At 37.6% G+C, this 19931-nt stretch overlaps 1 protein-coding gene across 5 annotated transcripts in view; it reads left to right on the forward strand.

Moving 5' to 3' along the window:
• ZNF479 (zinc finger protein 479) overlaps nucleotides 1-19931 on the forward strand; it is a 65932-nt gene that overhangs the window by 31871 nt on the left and 14130 nt on the right. For 3 of the 5 annotated variants that reach the window (XR_013528168.1, XM_054247235.2, XM_078353398.1), the window contains exons 2-3: nucleotides 11776-11902; nucleotides 12404-12499. The exons of 1 other annotated variant lie outside the window; for it this stretch is intronic. Coding sequence is in view for 3 of the 4 variants with exons in the window: in XM_054247235.2 (XP_054103210.2) it covers nucleotides 11776-11902; nucleotides 12404-12499 (223 nt within the window). In the remaining variant the exon portion in view is untranslated. Of the gene's footprint in view, nucleotides 1-11550; nucleotides 11668-11775; nucleotides 11903-12403; nucleotides 12500-19931 lie in introns of all 5 variants that reach the window. One more of the 5 variants, XM_078353411.1, reaches the window with a different exon arrangement.

Consider the following 19931-nt stretch of genomic DNA (forward strand, 5'->3'; position numbering starts at 1 on the left):
TTCCATGTCACTGATTGCCTCATAATTTTTTTTTTCTTTTTTTTTTGAGACAGAGTTTCGCTCTTGTTACCCAGGCTGGAGTGCAATGGCGCGATCTTAGCTCACCGCAACCTCTGCCTCCTGGGTTCAGGCAATTCTCCTGCCTCAGCCTCCTGAGTAGCTGGGATTACAGGCACGCACCACCATTTTTTGTAGTTTTAGTAGAGACGGGGTTTCACCATGTTGACCAGGATGGTCTCGATGTCTTGACCTCATGATCCACCCGCCTCGGCCTCCCAAAAGTTGCCTCATAATTTTTAATGGAAATAATAAAGCAGCACATTGTTTAAAGGAATACTTTTGCTTTTCTTATTGAGATGTAAAATATAAGCATCTTTTAAAAAGTCTTCCCCTTATATGAACACTGTGTTTGAGTTATTTTGCTGGATTTTCTAACTCTTAGTTTCAAAAACCAAGTGAAGAGCTCAGATGTGAAAATTAAAGCTTGAGCCAAGTGGCTCGAAGCTAAGGCCAATATTGAGCTTGCGAAAGGAGGCTATTAAAGGCTCTGTTCTTTCTGGAGATCCTCTCCTGCAGATGTCCCAGGCTTCTCACCCAGCCATAGAAGAAGCCTTTATTCTGAGAGAAGCTACGGAGCCCTGGCAAGCTGGGGACCCACAGGCAGACAGAGCCAAGGTTAAGATGGAAGGGGATTGGGAGGGTCTTACTGAAGATGAAGTTGTTATTGTTTTGAGGTAGTTTCTAGAACTTGTAAAATAAAACACAGATGTATGTTAAAAAAAATACTTGAATGGGAGCCGCGGTGGCTCTGGCCAGTTGTCCTGGCGCTTGAGGAGGTGAGGCTATGAGTTCAAGGCCAACCTGAGCAACATAAGAAGCTCTCATTCATTAACAAAAAAAAAAAAAAAAAACTTGAATTCCAAAGGAAGAAGCACCAACTATAAATCTTTAAAGATTGCAAAGTTTAGGCAGACAAGGACTTTCTTTCATAGGGAGAAGCAAACAAGATGAAAAAAGTGGGTGGGGAATGGCAAATTCGGGGTCAAAAAAATTAGATTCTAGATTAGCAAATGTTTTACCCTGAAGTCAGCATGTTCTTAGGAGGGACATAAAATGGGGGTCTGTTTTGGCTCAAACTGAAAGAAGCTCAACATTCAGGAGCCTGTGGGAAGGAGAGAAACTTAAGTAAAGTTTGATTTAAAAAGTATTTTATTTTGAAAACTGAAGGCAAATTCAGCTAATTTTTTATAAGGAAAAAAATGTGCGGAGTCTCTTTTTGGCTGTGACAAGTAAGAAAAGAGCACCCACCATCCAAGTCACAGTGGGAAGGATGTTTCTTTCTATAAACTGTTCCTGGAGAACCCAAAGGATGGAGAATTTTGTTAATCACAGCTTTTTACCAGGAGTATCCATGTGCTTCATCTTTCCCCACTTCTATTTTTTGTCATCCTATACCTTTCTTCCATTGACTTTTTGGGTCTTTTGCTTTTCCTGGGTGTATCTTTTATAATGAACTAGTTAACATAACTACAGTGTTTTGTTTAGTTCTGTGAGAAGCTCTATCATATTATATCATACTATATAATTGGAGGGAGTTTATAAGAGTTTCCAATTTCTAAACGGTAGGTTGGAAGCATAGATAAGCCCTTGGGGTTTGTGACTGGCATCTGCAGTGAGGACAGTGTTGTGGGGCTAAGCCCTGAATCAGGGTCTGTGCTGGTACTGGGCGGTATCAAAATTCAAATATTAGACAACTAGTTGGTGTTGGAGGATTGCTTGGTGTTCACCAATCTACAGATTTGGGGCCAGAAGAGAGATACCACAGAGGCCTGGCCTGGAATGGAACTCTGGGTGTCTGAGAATGGGAGGCTCTGATCTCCTGTACACAGGCTGTCACACTGCCCATTGTCCTGTGATTCCAGGTCTCCTCCCACGGTGAGAGTGGACTGAAAACTTATAGGAAATTAGCTCTGATAACAGACCCTCTTTTTCCACAGCTGCCACCCCAAGATTTCCACTCACTCACAAACACACCCTCTAGAAACTGATGTGTCCACACTCTTCCCAGGGCTCGGCACCATCCTCAGGAGTTTCCCCACAGCATTTTTTACCCTAGGCCTGAGCCACGGTGCCTGGCCTAGTTTTTGACTTTTTAATAGTAGGCATTCTGATTGGTACCATTATTATTGGTATCAGAATTAGTATCTGACTGGTATCACTAGATGAGATGGTATCTCTTGATTTTTCTTTGCATTTCTCTAATGATTAGTTGTGAGCATGTTTTCATATGCTTGTTTCACAAGTATGTCTTCTTTTGAAAAGCATCTATTCATACTTTTTTGCCTACTAAATAAGGTTTTTTGGGGGTAAATTTAAAAAAATTCCTTATAAATTCTGAATAGATCTTTGCCAGAAGCATAGTTTGCAAATACTTTCTTTTTATTTTGCAGGTTTGTTTACTCTGTTGACAGTTTGCTGTGAAGAAGCTCTTTAGTTTCTTTAGGTCTCATCAAGTTTTGCTTTTGTTGCAATTGGATTTGGTATCTTCATCATAAAATCTTTGCCACTTCCTATGTCAATAATATTTCCTTTATCCAGTTGATGTAGGTATTTTTAAAATTATCTTTCAAGGTTTTATTTACAATTTTATGTTCCACATTTAGGTATTTAATCAATTTTGGAGTTGATTTTTTTCAGTATGGTGTCAGGAAAAGGTCCAGTTTCAGTCTTCAACATAGTGCTAGCTAGTTATTCCAGCACCATTTGTTAAATGGGGAATTCTTCCTTCATTGCTCTTGTGAGCTTTGTGGAAGATCAGATGGTTGTAGGTGTGTGGCATTATTTCTGCGCTCTCTGTTCTGTCTCATTGTTCTGTGAGTCTGTGTTTGCACCACTATCATGCTGCTTTGGTTACTGTACCTCTGTACAGTTTGAAGTTGGGTAATGTAATGCCGCCTGCTTTTTTCTTTTTGCTTATGATTGCCTTGGATATTCAGGGTTGTTTTTTTTTCGGTTTCAATACATTTTAAGATCTTTTTTTTTTAGGTTCTATGAAGAATGTTTTTGGTAGTTTGATAGAAATAGCATTAATTTGCTAGGTGTGGTGGCACTTTGGGAGGCTGAGGTGGGCAGAGCATGAGGTCGGGAGTTCAAGACCAGCCTGGCCGACATGGTGAAACCCATCTCTACTGAAAATTCCAAAATAAGCTGGGCATGGTGGCGTGCACCTATAGTCCCAGCTACTCAGGGGACTGAGGCAGGAGAACTGCTTGAACCCAGGAGGCGGAGGCTGCAGTGAGCCGAGATTAGGCCACTGCACTCCAGTTTGGGCAACAGAATGAGACACAGTATCAAAAAAATAAAATAAATAGCATTAAATTAATTCTGTAAATTTCATTTGGCAGTATGGCCATTTTAATGATACTGATCTTTTCTATCCATGAGCATATAATGGCTGCCCATTGGCTTGTGTCATCTCTGACTTCTTTAAGAAGCATTTTGTAATTCTTGTCATAGAGATCTTTCACGACCTTGATGAGCTGTATTCCTAGACTTTTTATTATCCTTTTTTTTGAGATGGAGTCATGCTCTGTCACCTAGACTGGAGTGTAGTGGCATGATCTTGACTCATTGCAACCTTCACCTCCCAGGTTCAAGTTATTGTCCTTCCTCAGCCTCCTGAGTAGCTAGGATTACAGGTGTGTGCACCACACCTGGCTAATTTTTGTATTTTTAGTAGAGATCGGGTTTCATGCTGTTGGTCAGGTTGATCTCAAACTCCTGACCTCATGATCCACCCTGCTCGGCCTCCCAAAGTGCTGGGATTACAGTCGTGAGCCATTGTGCCCAGCTGACATTTTATTATTCTTGTGGTTATTGTGAATGGGATTTTTCTTTTAAATTTGGCCTTTGGCTTGAATGTTGTTGATGTTTAGGGATGCTACTGATTTTTGTATATTTATTTTGTATTGTGAAACTTCTATTTTCTAGTTCGTGTTCATAGATTTTCTAGTTCAAGTGCATAGAAGTGTTCATAGTAGACTTAAATAGTTATTTGTATTTCTGTGCGGTCAATAGTAGTATCTTTTTTTGTTACTTCTAATTGTGTTTATTTAGACCTTCACTTATTTCTTTATTATTTTAGCTAGTGGTGTGTTTATCTTACTACTTTTTACAAAGGTTTTAACTCCTGGAGTTTTTGGTCTCTTGTATTTTTTTTCTATCTAAATCTCTTTCAGTTCAGACCTGATTTTGGTTATTTCTTGTCTTCTGCTAGCTTAGGGGTTGGTTTGCTCTTGCTTCTCTCATACTTTTATTTATGATCTTAGGTGTTTAAATTGAGATCATTCTGACTTTTTGATGTGAACATTTAGTGCTATAATATTGCCTTAGCTATGCTGCAGAGATTCTGGTATATTGTATCTTTGTTCTTATTTTTTGCAATGAATTTGACTTCTGCTTTAATTTCATTATTTACTCAAAAGTCATTCAGGCTCAGGTGATTTAATGTCCATGCACTTGTATCATTTCAAGTGGTTTTTTTTTTTTTTTTGCATTGAATTTATTTTTATCAAGCTGTGGTCTGTGTGTGTGGTTGGTGTAGTTTTGGAATTTGCTGAGGATTGTTTTATTTCTGACTGTGTGGTCAATTTTAGAGTATGTGACAGATGGTAATGAGAATGATGTATATTGTATTGCTTTTTTTTTCTTTCTATTGCTTTGAGCAAAATATTTTGTTGCTTTTAGATTAAGAGTTCTGTAAGAGTGTTTGGCCAAGTGTTGCGTTCAGGTCCTGAGATCTTTGTAAATTTTCTGCCCTAATAATCTAACAGTGTCTGTGGGATGTTGTAGTCTCCCACTATTATTGTGTCAAAAACGAAGTCTCTTCATAGGCCTCTCACAACTTGCTTTATTCATGTGCATCCATAGATTTTTTTTTATAATATCTTTCTGTATTCTGCTTTTCCTCCCTGTAAACATTCTTTCAGGTGCACACAGTGTGCCCAAGGCTACTCCTTAGATGCCTGAATCCAGTGTCTGCTGAAATTCAGATGTTCAAGGATTCAAGAGTATGTCTAAAGGCCTGGCTGTTGTAGGAGAAAATAAAAATAAAAGGCTTTATTCTCCTACCTGAACATAAGAGAGGCTGTTATCCTCATCTCTCTTTTCTTAAAGCATTTGGATTATATGTATATTTTTTCTCTGCTTTATTGAAATATATGTAAATCATATTATCCTAGATGTAGCTAAATAAACGATTCAATATATAACTGAACAGTCAAGTTGTAGTTGGACCTTGGTTTCTGTTTATTACTTCAGAACAATTAGCATTGTTATGTGAAGCATTTGTATACAACCTACATTCACACACACACGAATCATGCACACACACATTTTTTTTTTTAGATGAACTGTTACTTTTTCACCCAGGCTGGAGTGCAGTTGTACGATCTCAGCTCACTGCAAGTCTGCCTCCGAGATTCAAGCAATGCTCCTACCTCAGCCTCCCCAGTAGCTGGGACTATAGGCGTGTGCCACCACGCTGGCTAATTTTTCTGTTTTTAGTAGAGACAGGGTTTTGCCATGTTGGCTAGGCTGGTCTTGAACTGCTGACCTCAGATGATCTGTCCTCCTCGACCTCCCAAAGTGTTGGGATTCCTGGCATGAGCCACCATGAATATAAATTAGAAAGTATTTTCTACAGTAATATAAATATAAGACCACAATGTTTGCTTTGAATGAATCCCTTAAATAGTCATTTTAATATTGTTATTCCTACTTTTTAAATATGAAGTGTTTTAACTGAACTATGGTTAAAACACTTTCACAAATGCTACGTACATTATGACCAGTACATTAAAATTACTTATATTTAGATACTCATCTCTAATCTCCAAATAAAATTCATCACCAGATTGTTACAGTAGATATTAGTTTTACATTCCTATTACTTTATCCAGTAGGGATAACTATTAAGTAAGCATGATTTAAGTATCTTTCATTTTAGTACGTTAGAATGTTGCTATTAAAGGACAAATAAACACAAGTGATGTGGCCACCAAAAAAAATATAATAGCTCTCCTCTTAGCTGTGTCGCAAGCTCACATATATTCCACTATGTAAACAAAATCAGATTCTAAATTTTTATCAAAAAGTGCTTGTGGTGACTGGGCACAGTGGCTCATGCCAGTAATCACAGCCCTTTGGGAAGCCAAGGTGGGTGGAGCCCTCAGAATGGCCAAAAGAGGGAAACCCCGTCTATACTAAAAAAAATTAGCCAGGTATGGTGGCAGGTGCCTGTAATTTCAGCTACTCTGGAGGCTGAGGCAGGAGAATTGCTTTTAAACCCGTTAAGGGAGGTGGAGGTTGCAGTGAGCTGAAATCATGCTACTGCGCTCTCCAGACTGAGTGACAGAACGAGACTCTGTCTCAGAAAAAAAAAAATGCTGGTGTATTTTTTGGAATACATTTTGGTCAGATGTATTCCAGTGGAGATCCCCCTTTCAGTGGCTAAAGCAGGAGAGAGCAGCAGAGATAAAGGAACCTTATAAATTCTGCTGAGAATATGCTCCCTTCTTCATAATGGTCATATTTCCCATGGTGAGAGTAGCTGTGTATTTTGGGTATTTAGAGATAATTTTTTTTTTATACGGAGTCTCACTCTGTTGCCCAGGCTGGAGTGCTGTGGTGTGATCTCGGCTCACTGCAACCTCCGTCTCCCAAGTTGAAGCGAGTCCCCTGACTCAGTCTCCCGAGTAGCTGGGACTACAGGCATGTGCCGTCATGCCCAGCTAATTTTTGTATTTTTAGTAGAGATGAGGTTTCACAATCTTCGCCAGGCTGGTCTTGAATTCCTGACTTCATGATCTACCTGTCTCGGCCTCCAAAAGTGCTAGGATTACAGCAGGCATGAGCGCAGGCTAGAGTGCAGTGGCATGATCTTGGCTCACTGCAACTTCCACTTATTGGGTTCAAATAATTCTCCTGCCTCAGCCTCCCAAGTAGCTGGGATTACAGCCGTATGCCACTACACCCAGCTAATTTTTGTATTTTTAGTAGAGATGGAGTTTCACCATGTTGATCAGGCTGGTCTCGAACTCCTGAGCTCGTGATCTGCCCACCTTGTCCTCCTAAGGTGCTGGGATTACAGGCATGAGCCTCCATGCCTGGCACATCTTTTTTTTTTTTTTTTTTTTTTTTTTTTTTTGGTAGGCATATCATTTAGAATGTGCTAGAGTAGCCTCTATGAGGGGATCTCTCCTTTGGTTTTACCCTACTTGCTGTAACACCCAAGAATACAGGGCTAGTTTGACCCCACCTAGAATCTGCACGTAAGGTCTGGCCTCTGCCTGGGATTTACGAGACCGGGCCAGGCTTTGGATTGAGAATGTACAGAAAACCAACAGGGGCATTTTCTGCATTGTGAGATGTCAACATAGACATCTTAAAGTTCCCTTTTGAGATTGTGACTTTTTGAGCTTTTCAGCTCCTGTTCAGTGACCTACAGTTATGTGAGAGACACCAGGTGCACATGGTGTCTCATAGGAGAATCCGTAGGTGTAAACAAGCATCTTAGGAGTGAGAGATCAAGTCCACTGAGTATCCAAATCTATGACCACAACTATACCTGTAACGTGTGAGATGCTGGAGTAGAGTATTCTTGTCTTCCTCTTAACCCAAGAACTAACTCATCAGGACAGATTCTGGAGCTCCACCAGGGCAGTTTCATTTATTACATAGGATCACGCTGAGTCATCAGCGCAGTGTTACTGGGAACCCTCTCACCATCATCTAGGTGTCTTTTAGACGTTTGAGGCTGTCCAGGGCAGAACGATGTCAGGCTGACAAGAGTGGTTAATTCTGCTTGTCTCAGTGTAAGAGAAATGAATCAGTTTGCATTTGTTCCTCCCCTCACATGAGAGATGTCTTTGGTTTGTACCCAGATGAGAGTTTCTCAAGTTCCCTGGTACTTGGGTGAAAAAAAGGAAAGGGCCTGGGGACTCAAATAGATAAACTAATTGCTTCTATCTTATATGGCCATGAGAAAAGAGTTGGAGCAGTCAGGGTTCCTACCATGCAGGAACCTTTAGTCTAGACTGGCAACTGGATAAATGAAGCATGATATGGTTGGTACAGTGTATAGATGTGTGCAAAAGTACTCGGCCTTTATTGTGGCCACTTTATATTGTTGTGACTTTTGATACTATCACCTGAAGGGATATTTATGAACAGAAGAGTTGTTATTATTTGTATTCTTCTTTACCTTCCTATTAGTACATATTTATCTTTGATAACATTACCCTAGAGGACCTTAAGGAATGTGTTTAAATTGCTTACTAGTATATGTTAGAAAATTGACATGGCAGTGGCTAAAAAAAATTAGCTACACAAATTTTGTGATTTAAGTTTCTCTTAGGTAAGCCTAAAAAAATCTGAACTGGAAATATCCTAGTGGCATAGAGAGCAGAATTCTCCATAGGGTTCACTCCCTGCCCCAGTTCTGTTAAGATTCCCTGTTTTTGGAGGCCTTATTTAGGTCCGACCCCACTGTGGATCTTGCCTCACTGAACTGATGATACTGATTAGAAGAAATTAGTTTTGGCTGGTGAGTCCTGCAGCCTTTCTAGAGCTGGTGCCCATAATTCCCTGAAACTCATAAAAAAAATTTCCCATTTTTCTGAAAGTAGATAAATGGGAAGAATTAAGTATTTATTTTAGGGCCTTAATTTTTAATTAAAACCAGTACTTGCTGAGACATTCCATGTAGCCACTTGTTTTCTATTACTGCAGATTCAGTAGTTGCTCCATAAGTCATAAAAAAGTAAATATAAACACAATAAAACTCTTTCTGAACCTACATTAAGCTTTTCTGTATCCCTCTGATCTGTCTATATTTAGCTTTTGTTTTATACATTAAAAAAATAAATGACAGAGAAACAAAAGAAATAAAAATCCTGGGCTTTTTATCCTGAGAATTACTGAAACCCCTTATCAACTCCAGGGTGTTATCAGGATTAAATCAAATCATGTACTTTTCCCAGCACAACGCTCTTTAACACGCGAGGATGTAGCACCTGCGTAATCAGCGTTACTCTAGTACATGTGTACATGTCGTTTTCCAAATGCAGACTTATTCAGACATTGCTGTCTTCTGTTTTTTCCGTAAACTTTAAAGGACCAACAAAGAATATGATACTTGAGGATGGAGATTGGTTGTCTTTGTGTTGTGACAAGAGAGCTGAGTTTAAGGGAGTCTGTGCTGTGCCTGCTTTCTCCAGCTAATGCTAATAGCCCAGGAAGAGCAACATCAGCATTGGCAGGGGACTGATTTAAAACACCCATTCATGAACCCTTTTCAAACTTGCAGAGTGACATTACATAGAGTGGGGCCAAAATTATCAAGTGATTTATAAGGTCATTAAAGCTTGAGAGGCAATGCTTAGCTCAGTGGTTATCAGCCCAGCCCTAATTAGGATTATGTGGCCAATTTTAAGAAATCTTCCTTGTGCTCTTTCCACAGGTTCTGTTAATTATTCTTGGTGGCAGCATCATATTGTTCTAAGTAAGGGCCTCGTGTGACTCTAAAATGAGGACAGTCAAGTACGAGGGGTTCAAGATACATTCATAAGAGTTAAGTTCTACCTTTGCATTGAAGGTTGGTCAAAGGGCCTATTCTGTTCAGGTTTGGTAGAGACAGGTCAGTGTGGTTCATATTGCCATTATTGTAGAAAAAAATTACTGGTGTCTGTGCCAGGGGAGGGCACCTGAGGACAGGAAAGGAGAAACTTAATTTTTATTTTTGACATGGGTTTTGCTCTTATTGCCCAGGCTGGAGTGCAATGGTGCAGTCTCGGTTCACTGCAACCTCTGCCTCCCGGGTTCAAGCGATTCTCCTGCCTCAGCCTCCTGAGTAGCTGGGATTACAGGCATGCACCACCACACTAGCTAATTTTGTATTTCTTTTAGTAAAGACTGTGTTTCTCCATGTTGGTCAGTCTGGTCTTGAACTCCCGACCGCAGGTGATCCGCCTGCCTTGGCCTCCCAAAGTGCTGGGATTACAGACGTGAGTCACTGTGCCTGGTGAAACTTATATTTTTATCTTCATGGAGCATCTCATTGTTTCTGAATCTCTTGTAAAAAAGGACAGAAGTGGGTGGACTTATTCGGCAGGTCTTGGGTTTCTGCCTGTGGGTGTGGGGTTAGCAGGTAAACAGGGGCTGTTTATACCTTTAGAGGCATATTCTCAAGATGCAAGTGTAATTTGTCCAGAGAATCTCATCTGAGAAGGAATTCCAAAAAAGGAAGAGAAAGAGGAAGAGTGGGCTCTTTTTTTCACTTGAACCTGTCTCAGATCAAGGGCTGTGTCCACTTTTCCTCCTGGAATACCATGCGTTTGGTACTTGCAAGTTTCTCTACTCGATCTTTTCCTCCCTACTGAGTTAGTTTTAATTATTTTAAAAATTCGTTATAATAGTTAAGGGACTCTGAAAATATTTTTCCTATATTCCAGAGCTTTGTTTGCATTTTCTACATCATGGCTTCTTATATGCCATGCAAAACTCTCATTATGAATTTACAATCTGCAGTATTATAAAAAATATTTTCTTTGTACTGTTTGCTTATGGGAACATGTGGATAGTCAAGATTTCTATTGGGGAAAATCGGAGGTCCTTAGTAAAGAAGGAGACTATGTAATGTTGAGGATTTATCTGTGTTCTCCATTAGCTCTATGCAGAAAGAGATTAAGAAAATGCTTATTTAAACAGAATTGCATTTGTCACCCAGAAAGTTCTGAAATTTTTTTTTAGGAGATTCCTGCTCTCTAGGGTGCTGAAGGACTACTTAAAATCACTATTTAATAGTACAGTAAATAGGAGATGTGTGTATTTTGACCTTTGCATAAAATTGATGTTTCTTTATTGTTAAATTTAGATTATATTTTACTTTTGGGGGCAGTGCTCCAGCGGTGATGCTGTGATCTTTTGTGTGCGTCAGCACGTTATAAAAATTTGTTCCTAGTGCAGTTGATGTTAATGACTGACTTGGTTAAAGAGCTCTCTGACAGGGTTCTTTCCTATAGAGTTAATCATTTTTCTCTTTATTAGTAAGTATCTTTATGTAGCTGATATGCATAAACCATCACATTTAATTTGGCAGCTGCCTTTTTTTCTTAGGTTATATTTGCATATATGTCTTTGGAAAATGAAGGCTCTCATCCTTGTTTACAGGTCAGAAAAACTGGGAAAAACACAGGCTCTTTTACTTACTGGATGTTTGACAAAATATTTTTGGGCCAAAAGCATTGGCATTATTGGTGAGCTTATTAGAAATTCAAAAATTCATACTTTATTTCAGATCTTCTAAAAAACATTTGGCATAATAAGATTTCCAGTTTATTGTACACATTAAAATTTGAGAGGTACCTTCTAACTCAACATGTCTTTTCCATCTGAAAAATATACACAATTCATTCTGCATAATGTAAATATAGCCCTCAAAAATTTACATGTTTGTATTCATGTTCTTTTATACTTTATCTTTCAAAAAAGCATCATATATACACTGCTGTTATGGATCTTATGCTGTTCTTTGATCTGAGTTAAAGCATACGTTAGAGAATACTTCCACGTTGAAATTCATTTTATTGGATCATTTCAGTCACTCCTGTAAGTCAGAATCAGTTTTCTATGCTGTTTTACTTTATCTTGAGAGAAAATAAAAATTCTGCCCATGGTTATTTAGTAAATATGTGTGTGTGTGTGTATTTTTTTCAGGGACCACTGACATTTAGGGATGTGGCCATAGAGTTCTCTCTAGAGGAGTGGCAATGCCTGGACACTGCACAACGGAATTTATATAGGAAAGTGATGTTTGAGAACTACAGAAATCTGGTCTTCCTGGGTGAGGATAACTTCAACACAGAATTCCTAATATGCCCTAAATATTTTATTTCTCTTTTTTTGTATAACTTGTAGTAGTTTATGCTTTCCATAAATGAGTTTCGGATCCCTGTTTTCAAGAAATTTTTTGATATTTGTCCATGTAGAAAAAAATTTCTTTGATACTTTTCATCTTGACCTGAACTTTCCACATTCCTGAGCTGATCTGTATCCTTCACTCTAGTTTAGCGATAATTACAGAAATTTGGTGGCATAAAATGTTGTTGCCTACACCTTAAAATTTAATTGCCACCGCCAATTTTTTATTCAATAGTACTGGATAGTGAAATTAAAGACTTACAAATTTAAAGTATTTTGTAAATATTTAGAAATTTTTTATAAATTAGTAATTTGGGATTAATTTCCTAGAATATGCTGTGACATCCTGTTTACTGAGCACATTAGTAGGGTAGTAACTGGAGAATATGAACAAGATTTATGTTATTTATTTTTAATAAAACAGGTATTGCTGTCTCTAAGCCTCACCTGATAACCTGTTTGGAGCAAGGACAAGAGCCCTGGAATAGGAAAAGACAGGAGATGGTAGCCAAGCCCCCAGGTAGGTGAAAGTGAATACAACAGATGGCACAGATGAGAGGTCCAAAGGTCAAAGAGAAAGTCAGTTCTTGACATGGGGTTTGGGAAGCTATGTTCTAGAGGAAATAGTTTCTGGGAAGCTCAGTTTTTGTTGTTGTTGTTGTTATTTTTGTTTTTCTTGCTCTCACATAGGGGCATCTTCTTTCTTGTGCTCTTAAATTCTCTAAAAATTCTACTTTTCTATCAGTGATCTTCCTTCAAGTTTACTGTGAGAGCCAAAGCCCTCTTCATGGCATATAAGATACTGCACAGTCTGACTGATTTTTCCATTGTTTTGGGGACACGCAAATATCTGCATAATTTTGAGAAACTCTATGATAAACTTTTTTAAGTTCTCTTTCTAGATCATGTCTGAAATATGTATGATTAGTGGTTTCTGTTCCATTTTTTGGTTAATTTTTCTGCACATTCCATCTTGTTTTTATTATTATAGTTTTGAAATTATAAAGTATGAGGTCCTTCTGCTTTGTTCTTTTTCCTCAAGATTGCTTTGGCTAGTCAAAGTTCGTTGTAGTTTTATGTAAATTTTAGGATTTTATTTTCCATTGCTTTAAAAAAAATGCCCCTGTAATCCCAGCATTTTGGGAGGCCGAGGCGGGTGGATCACGAGGTCAAGAGATCGAGACCATCCTGGTCAACATGGTGAAACCCCGTCTCTACTAAAAATACAAAAAATTAGCTGGGCACGGTGGTGCGTGCCTGTAATCCCAGCTGCTCAGGAGGGTGAGGCAGGAGAATTGCCTAAACCCAGGAGGCGGAGGTCACGGTGAGCCGAGATCACACCATTGCACTCCAGCCTGGGTAACAAGAGTGAAACTCCGTCTCAAAAAAAAGCCACCGGAATTTTCATAGGGAGTTCATTGAAACCATAGATTATTTTGGATAATATGGCACTTTAACGGTACTTATTCTTTCAATCTATAGATAAAATATTTTTAAATTTATTTGTGTGGGCCAGGTACAGTGGCTAACACTTGGAATCCCAGCACTCTGGGAGTCCAAGGCAGGGAGATCACTTCAGGTCAGGAGTTTGAGACCAGCCTGGCCATCATGATGAAATCCCATCTCTACTAAAAATACAAAAACTAGCTTGGCATGGTGGCAGATGCCTGTAATCCCAGATACTCAAAAGGCTGAGGCAGGAGAATTGCTTTAACCCAGGAGGTGGAGGCTGCAGCGAGCCAAGATTACACCACTGCATTCCAGCCTGTGTGACAGAGACTCTGTCTCAAAAAAAAAAAAAAAAATTATTTGTATCTTTTCCATTTTGTTCTATTAATATATTTGTATTAAAAAGATGGCCGAGGCGGGTGGATCACGAGGTCAAGAGATCGAGACCATCCTGGTCAACATGGTGAAACCCCGTCTCTACTAGATAGTACAAAAAATTAGCTGGGCATGGTGGCGGGTGCCTGTAATCCCAGCTACTCAGGAGGCTGAGGCAGGAGAATTGCCTGAACCCAGGAGGCGGAGGTTGTGGTGAGCCGAGATCGCGCCATTACACTACAGCCTGGGTAACACGAGCAAAATTCCGTCTCAAAAAAAAAAAACCAAAAAACAAAAAAAGGTTTTTTTTAACCTTCTTTAAATTTGTTCTCAGAAATTTGTCATTTTAATGCTATTGTAAATAAGATTGTTTTCTCTATTTTATCAGTTTGCTTTAAGTATATGGAATCACAACTTGTATGTTAACTTTATATTTTGCTAATTTGCTAAGTGTATTTATTAATTTAAATCAGTTATTTTTATATATAAGAGCATATGATCTACAAGCAGCAAGTTTTTACTCATTTGTCTTCAATTTCAATGAGTTAAAATTTTTTTTTTGACTAATTCTTCTGCCACATACTTCCAGTTCTATGTTAAAATGAAAACATTTACAGTGGTTACAATATAGTTTTACACTGGTTTCTGAATTTGAAGAAGCACACACCTCTTTAAGTTTTTATAAACGGGTTTCGGGAGGTAAAGATTGTTGTTGTTGGATTCTCAGGGTGATGAGATACCCACTGCGTCTGTAGTGGAGAGAGGTGTAGCTTGCTCACAAGGATGCTGGGTCTGCACTAGCGCTCACCTTTATTTGGCTTATTAACAGGGGCTTGGGTAGTTGTCATTTCCATTGTATTTTGGAACACACTGAATATGTTTCTGGATGTTGCTCTGTAAGGCAGACAGTACCGCAGGTTTTTGTAATTGGGTCTATATATGGTGGGCTTTGTATCAGAATGTGGATAAGTATGGCTTTCACTGAGTACCAGACGATTTTTTCAGGTCACAGTGTGGGTTCCTGTGTAGGCAGAACTGGCCATGAACTATGACTCAAAGAATTCTATGAGTCATTGAACTGCTTCAGAAACCACAGTAAAGGATGAGGTCTGCAGGCCTATGTGGCTATAAATGTGTATCTTCCTCCAGGCCTCTGGAAGGGCACGATCTCACCTAGACTGTGGCTGGGAGGGGTTTGGGATGATTACAGAGTAAGTTCAGAATTCTCAGTGGAACCAAATTCAATGGGACATTTCCTGGATCTGTAGCCTAGAACAGGGGTCCTATATTTTTCCACCTGAATGAGGGCCTGCCTTCTGAAAGGAACACTCCTCCATCTTAGACTTTAGCAGAGTCTCACAATACCCTCTCTGGACCTCAAAGCTCTCTTAAAGGCACTTATTTTTGAGATGGGTTTTGGCTTCATAACCCAGGCTGGTCTTGAATCCCCAACCTGAATGTACCATGTGGCTGTCATTACAGGCGTGAGCCATGCTGCCTGGCTCTTTAATAAAGACATTTTTGTCAGGGATGGCTGATAAATTTTCTTGCTGTGGGATGGTAAGGAAATAGGGCACCTTTTATTTTTCCACCTTACTGTTGTCACTCTCCCTATACATTTTTACTTTCTATTTTCTATTTCAAATTTTTCTGTACTTTAGATTTGAAGATTTAGGACATATGCTGTAATTTACATGTTATGGTTGATGTTATTTATAAATTAAAGTTTATGGCAGGCAAAAAAGAATGATAGGATTTTCACCCACTTTCTTAAGCAAATATTTAAATAATAACATAACTAATTTCTAAATATTTGCCTTTATATGAGGTGCTAACCATATTCTACAAAATATATAATTTTTAAGTTTACAGTGTAAGGCTATTGTTTTGCTTCTAAAGTTGGATGACAGCAGTTTATTTTGTGTAAGAATAGCATATATTTAAAACATTTAAAATTACTAGTTTATTATAAACTTTTACTATAAATTTCATGTTAAAATTTTTTATTTATAATTATACTTTTTTTCTGAAATTTTATTGCAATGCAATGCATGCCAATGATTTGAAATACCTGCTTTCCATGAGTACAGTCACAGTCAAATATGTAATTATTTAGACAAGTTCTTTTTTAATGGTACATAAATATTGCAAACCAGATTTTGTAAGTAAACATTTCTCTAGTTACTGTTTTGCAGTTTCGTATCAGTGCTTTATTTAGCATAGGTTTTTAAACATCAGTTTATTGTGACTTGTTTTACTTAACATAGTATAATTTTAGACATTTTATAATTCTATACAATTTAAGTCAACATGGGGTTTAATTAAAAGATTAGTCAGCCATATGTCTATCACAATCATGTTATATATGTATTTGTGCTTTTATCTACAAATATGACCCCAATTTTGGTTATGCCTTATTTTGTATATATTCTTTCTTAGCTGATTTTCAGTGGTTGTATCGAAGTGAGTAGTCATGAAAGTTGTCTTCTTTTCACTGTGTCTTTAATAATGAATATATATTTTCTTTGCATGAGAGAAATCCTTTTATGATTTGAAGATAATTTTTGAAAAGATTTGTAATTCTGCATTTTTTCAGTTTTACTTTTAAAAAAGTTGTGAAAACATAACGTAAAATTTAGCATCTTAAATTCATGAAAATGTACATTTCAGGGCCGGGCATGGTAGTGTTCACATCTGTAGTCCAAGGATTTTGAGAGGCCAAGACAGGAAGTTTACTCGAGCTCAAAATTTGGAGACCATCTTGGGCAACATATGAATACCCAATCTCAAAAAATACATACATACATACATACGTACATACATACATAAAATTTTTAAGCCAGGCATGGTAGTGTGCACTTGTGGTCCCAGCTACTTGAGTGATCTATGGGGGAGGATTACTTGAACCTAGTTGTTTGAGCCTGCAGTGATCCATAATTGTGCCACTGTACTCCAGCTTGGGTGACACAGTGATATCCTGTCTGAATAAAAGTTGTACATTTCAGGCATGTTAAGTACATTCATGCTGTTATGCAAAATACTTCTAAAAGGTTTACATCTTGTAAAACTGAAACCTAGTGCCCATTAAGTAATAACTGCCCCTTTTACCCTCTCTTCAGCCCTTGAGATACCCTTCCACTTTCTGTTTTTATGAGTGTGACTACTTAAGATATCTCAAATAAGTGGAATCTTATAGTATCCATCATTTCGTTACTGGCTTATCTTAGGTGACATAATACTCTAAACATTTATCTTAAAATGTGACAATATTTTCTTTTTTAAGGCTTAATATTCTATTGTATGTCTATGTTACCTTTTATGATGTATTTATAAATCAAGGAACACCTGGATTGCTTCAGCATTTTGGTTTTTGTGAATACTGGTGCAATAAACATAAATGTTCAAATATGTTTCCAGGTCCTGCATTGCATAGTTTGGACATAGATCCATAAGTGGGATTGCTGCACTTAATTCAATTTTTAGGTATTCGAGGGAACATTATAACATTTGTAAATAATGGTTGCATTCTTATTTTGCACCAACAATTAACAGGGGTTTTATTTTCATCACATCATCAACTGATTTGGTGTTTTCTAGAAAACTGATAGTGGCTGTAATAATGGATGTGAGAGGACTCTGTTTTTCATTGTGATTTTCATGCATTTGTCTACAAATTAGTATTTTTGTGTATCCTTTCAAATGCTTTTTTGCATTTGTATCATTTTGACAAAAATTTAATTATGTTACGTTATTCAACTTTATAATTCAGTTTTAATAGTTTATATACTCTGAATATTAACTCCGATCACATGTGATTTGGAAATATTTTCACCGATTTCCTAGGAGGCATCATCACTCTTTTGAATGTTTTGTTTGATGTGCAGAAATATTGAAATACAGTGTAGTTCAATTATTCTGTTCTTCTCTTTGTTGCTCATGCATTTAATGTCCTATTTAAGAAAATGGTGCCAATACCAATGTCATGTTTTTTTCCTATATTTTTTCTAAGAGATTGTTAGTTACTTTTAAATTTCCAAATATTTTATTTCAAATATTCTTTGTATATATTTCAGGGAAAGAATTCAGCTTTATTAGTGTAAATAACCTGTTTTCAACGTTATTTTTTGGAAAGATTATGTTTCTCTACTGGGTGTTGATGGTGACTTAACTGAAAGATCATTTGATCATACACATGTTCTTGTCTGTGCTCTGTATTCGTTTTTTTGATCTGTTTATGTGTCTTTGTGTCAGTACCACATTGTTTTTGCTATTGTAGCTTTTAATATGTTTTTCAGCAGGAAGTGTAGTGCTTTTTTTCATGGTTATTTAGCTGATTATAGTCAGAATCAAATTTTAATATTTTAAACATTTCTGTAAAAAAAAACCTGTGCTATTGGAATTTTTATAGAGATTATATTGAATTTGTCTACCACTTTAGGTTATATTGACATCTTAACAAAATGAAATTGACTTTTGAACAAAAATATGTTAAAGAGTGTGTTTTGTTTTATTTTATTTTAAATTCCATTTAATTTAAAGACAGTGTCTCACTATGTTGCTCAGGCTACTTTCAAACTCCTGTGCTCAAGCAATCCTTCTGCCTTGGTCTCCCATAGTTTTAAGTTTACAGATTTGAGCCACTACACCAAGCCCACATGTTTCATTTTCATGTATTTTTGGATTTCCCAATTTTATCTCTGCTTTTAATTTCTAGTGTTATTCCGTTTTTGTAAGAAAATACCAGTGTATGATTTTGGTGTTCCTAGATTTATTTATCATTGTTATTTTGAGACAGGGTCTTACTCTCCCTCAGGCTTGAGGGCAGTGGCATAATTTTGGCTCACTGCAGCCTCAGCCTCCTGGGCTGCCCCCCGTGTAGCTGGCACTACAGGTATGCACTATCATATCTGGCTAATTTTTTAAATTATTAGTAGGAACAGGGCCTCATTGTGTTACCTGGGTTGGTCTCAGACTTCTTTGATTCTCCCCCCTGGGTCTCCCAAAGTGTTGGAATTATAGGCATGAGCCACTGCACCCAGTTGGTATTGTTAAATTTAGTAAGATGCATGATGTGTTTTAACAGAATACACTAGGTGCAGATAAGAATTTGTATATTCTGTTGCTTTTGACTGAAAAGTTTTTTTTATGAGTCTGTTAAACCTGGTTGGTCTATGATATGGTATGGATGTTCATGTTCTCCAGACCTCATGTTGCAATGTAATCCTTAATGTTGGATATGGGACCTGGTGGGAGGTGTTTGAGTCATGGGGGCAGATTCCTCATGAATGGCATGACATGATCCTCTTGGTAATCAGAAAATTTACACTCTTATTAATTTAAATGAAAGCTGCTTCATTAAAAGAAAGTGACTCCTTCACCTCACACTTGCTCTCTTACCATTTGATATGTCCAGTTACTCTTTGCCTTCCACCATGATTGTAAGCTTCCTGAGACCCTCATCAGAAGCAGATGCTGCCACACACTTTTTGCAGTCTGCCAAAGTGTGAGCCAAATAAACATGTTTCTTTATAAATCTACTCTCAGGTATTCCTCTATATGTAAAATAATCAGTACAGTCTATAATGCCTGTTTTCTGTTTTCTTATTGATCTTTTATCATAATTTTCTATTTGTGATTAAAAATGGGTCTTGATATCTACAGTCACTATGTTGCTATGTATTTCTTTCTTCACCTTTGTCAATATTTGCTTTCTATATTTTGGAGACCCGATGTTATTCATACACATACATATAGATAAATATCATAGTTATAGATTCCTGGCAAATTGATTCATTTTACCATTATATAATATCAGTCTTCAACTAAGGTTAAAACTTGACTTATTTGTTTGCTTGTGTTTTTTGTTTGTTTGAGATAAGAGTCTCACTGTCATATATAAGCTGGAGTGCAGTGTGATCTCGGCTCACTGCAACCTCCACTTCCCGAGTTCAACTGATTCTCTTGCCTCAGCCTCCTGAGTATCTGCAATTACAGGTGCTGCGTTCCACAATGCCTGGCTAATTTTTGTATTTTTGGTAGAGATAGGGTTTTATCATTTTGGCCAGGCTAGTCTCAAACTCCTGACCTGATGTGATTTGCCTGCCTTGGACTCCCAAAATGCTGGGATT

This window comes from Callithrix jacchus, chromosome 2, assembly GCF_049354715.1.
Source record: "Callithrix jacchus isolate 240 chromosome 2, calJac240_pri, whole genome shotgun sequence".
Classification (NCBI taxonomy): Eukaryota; Metazoa; Chordata; class Mammalia; order Primates; family Cebidae; genus Callithrix; species Callithrix jacchus.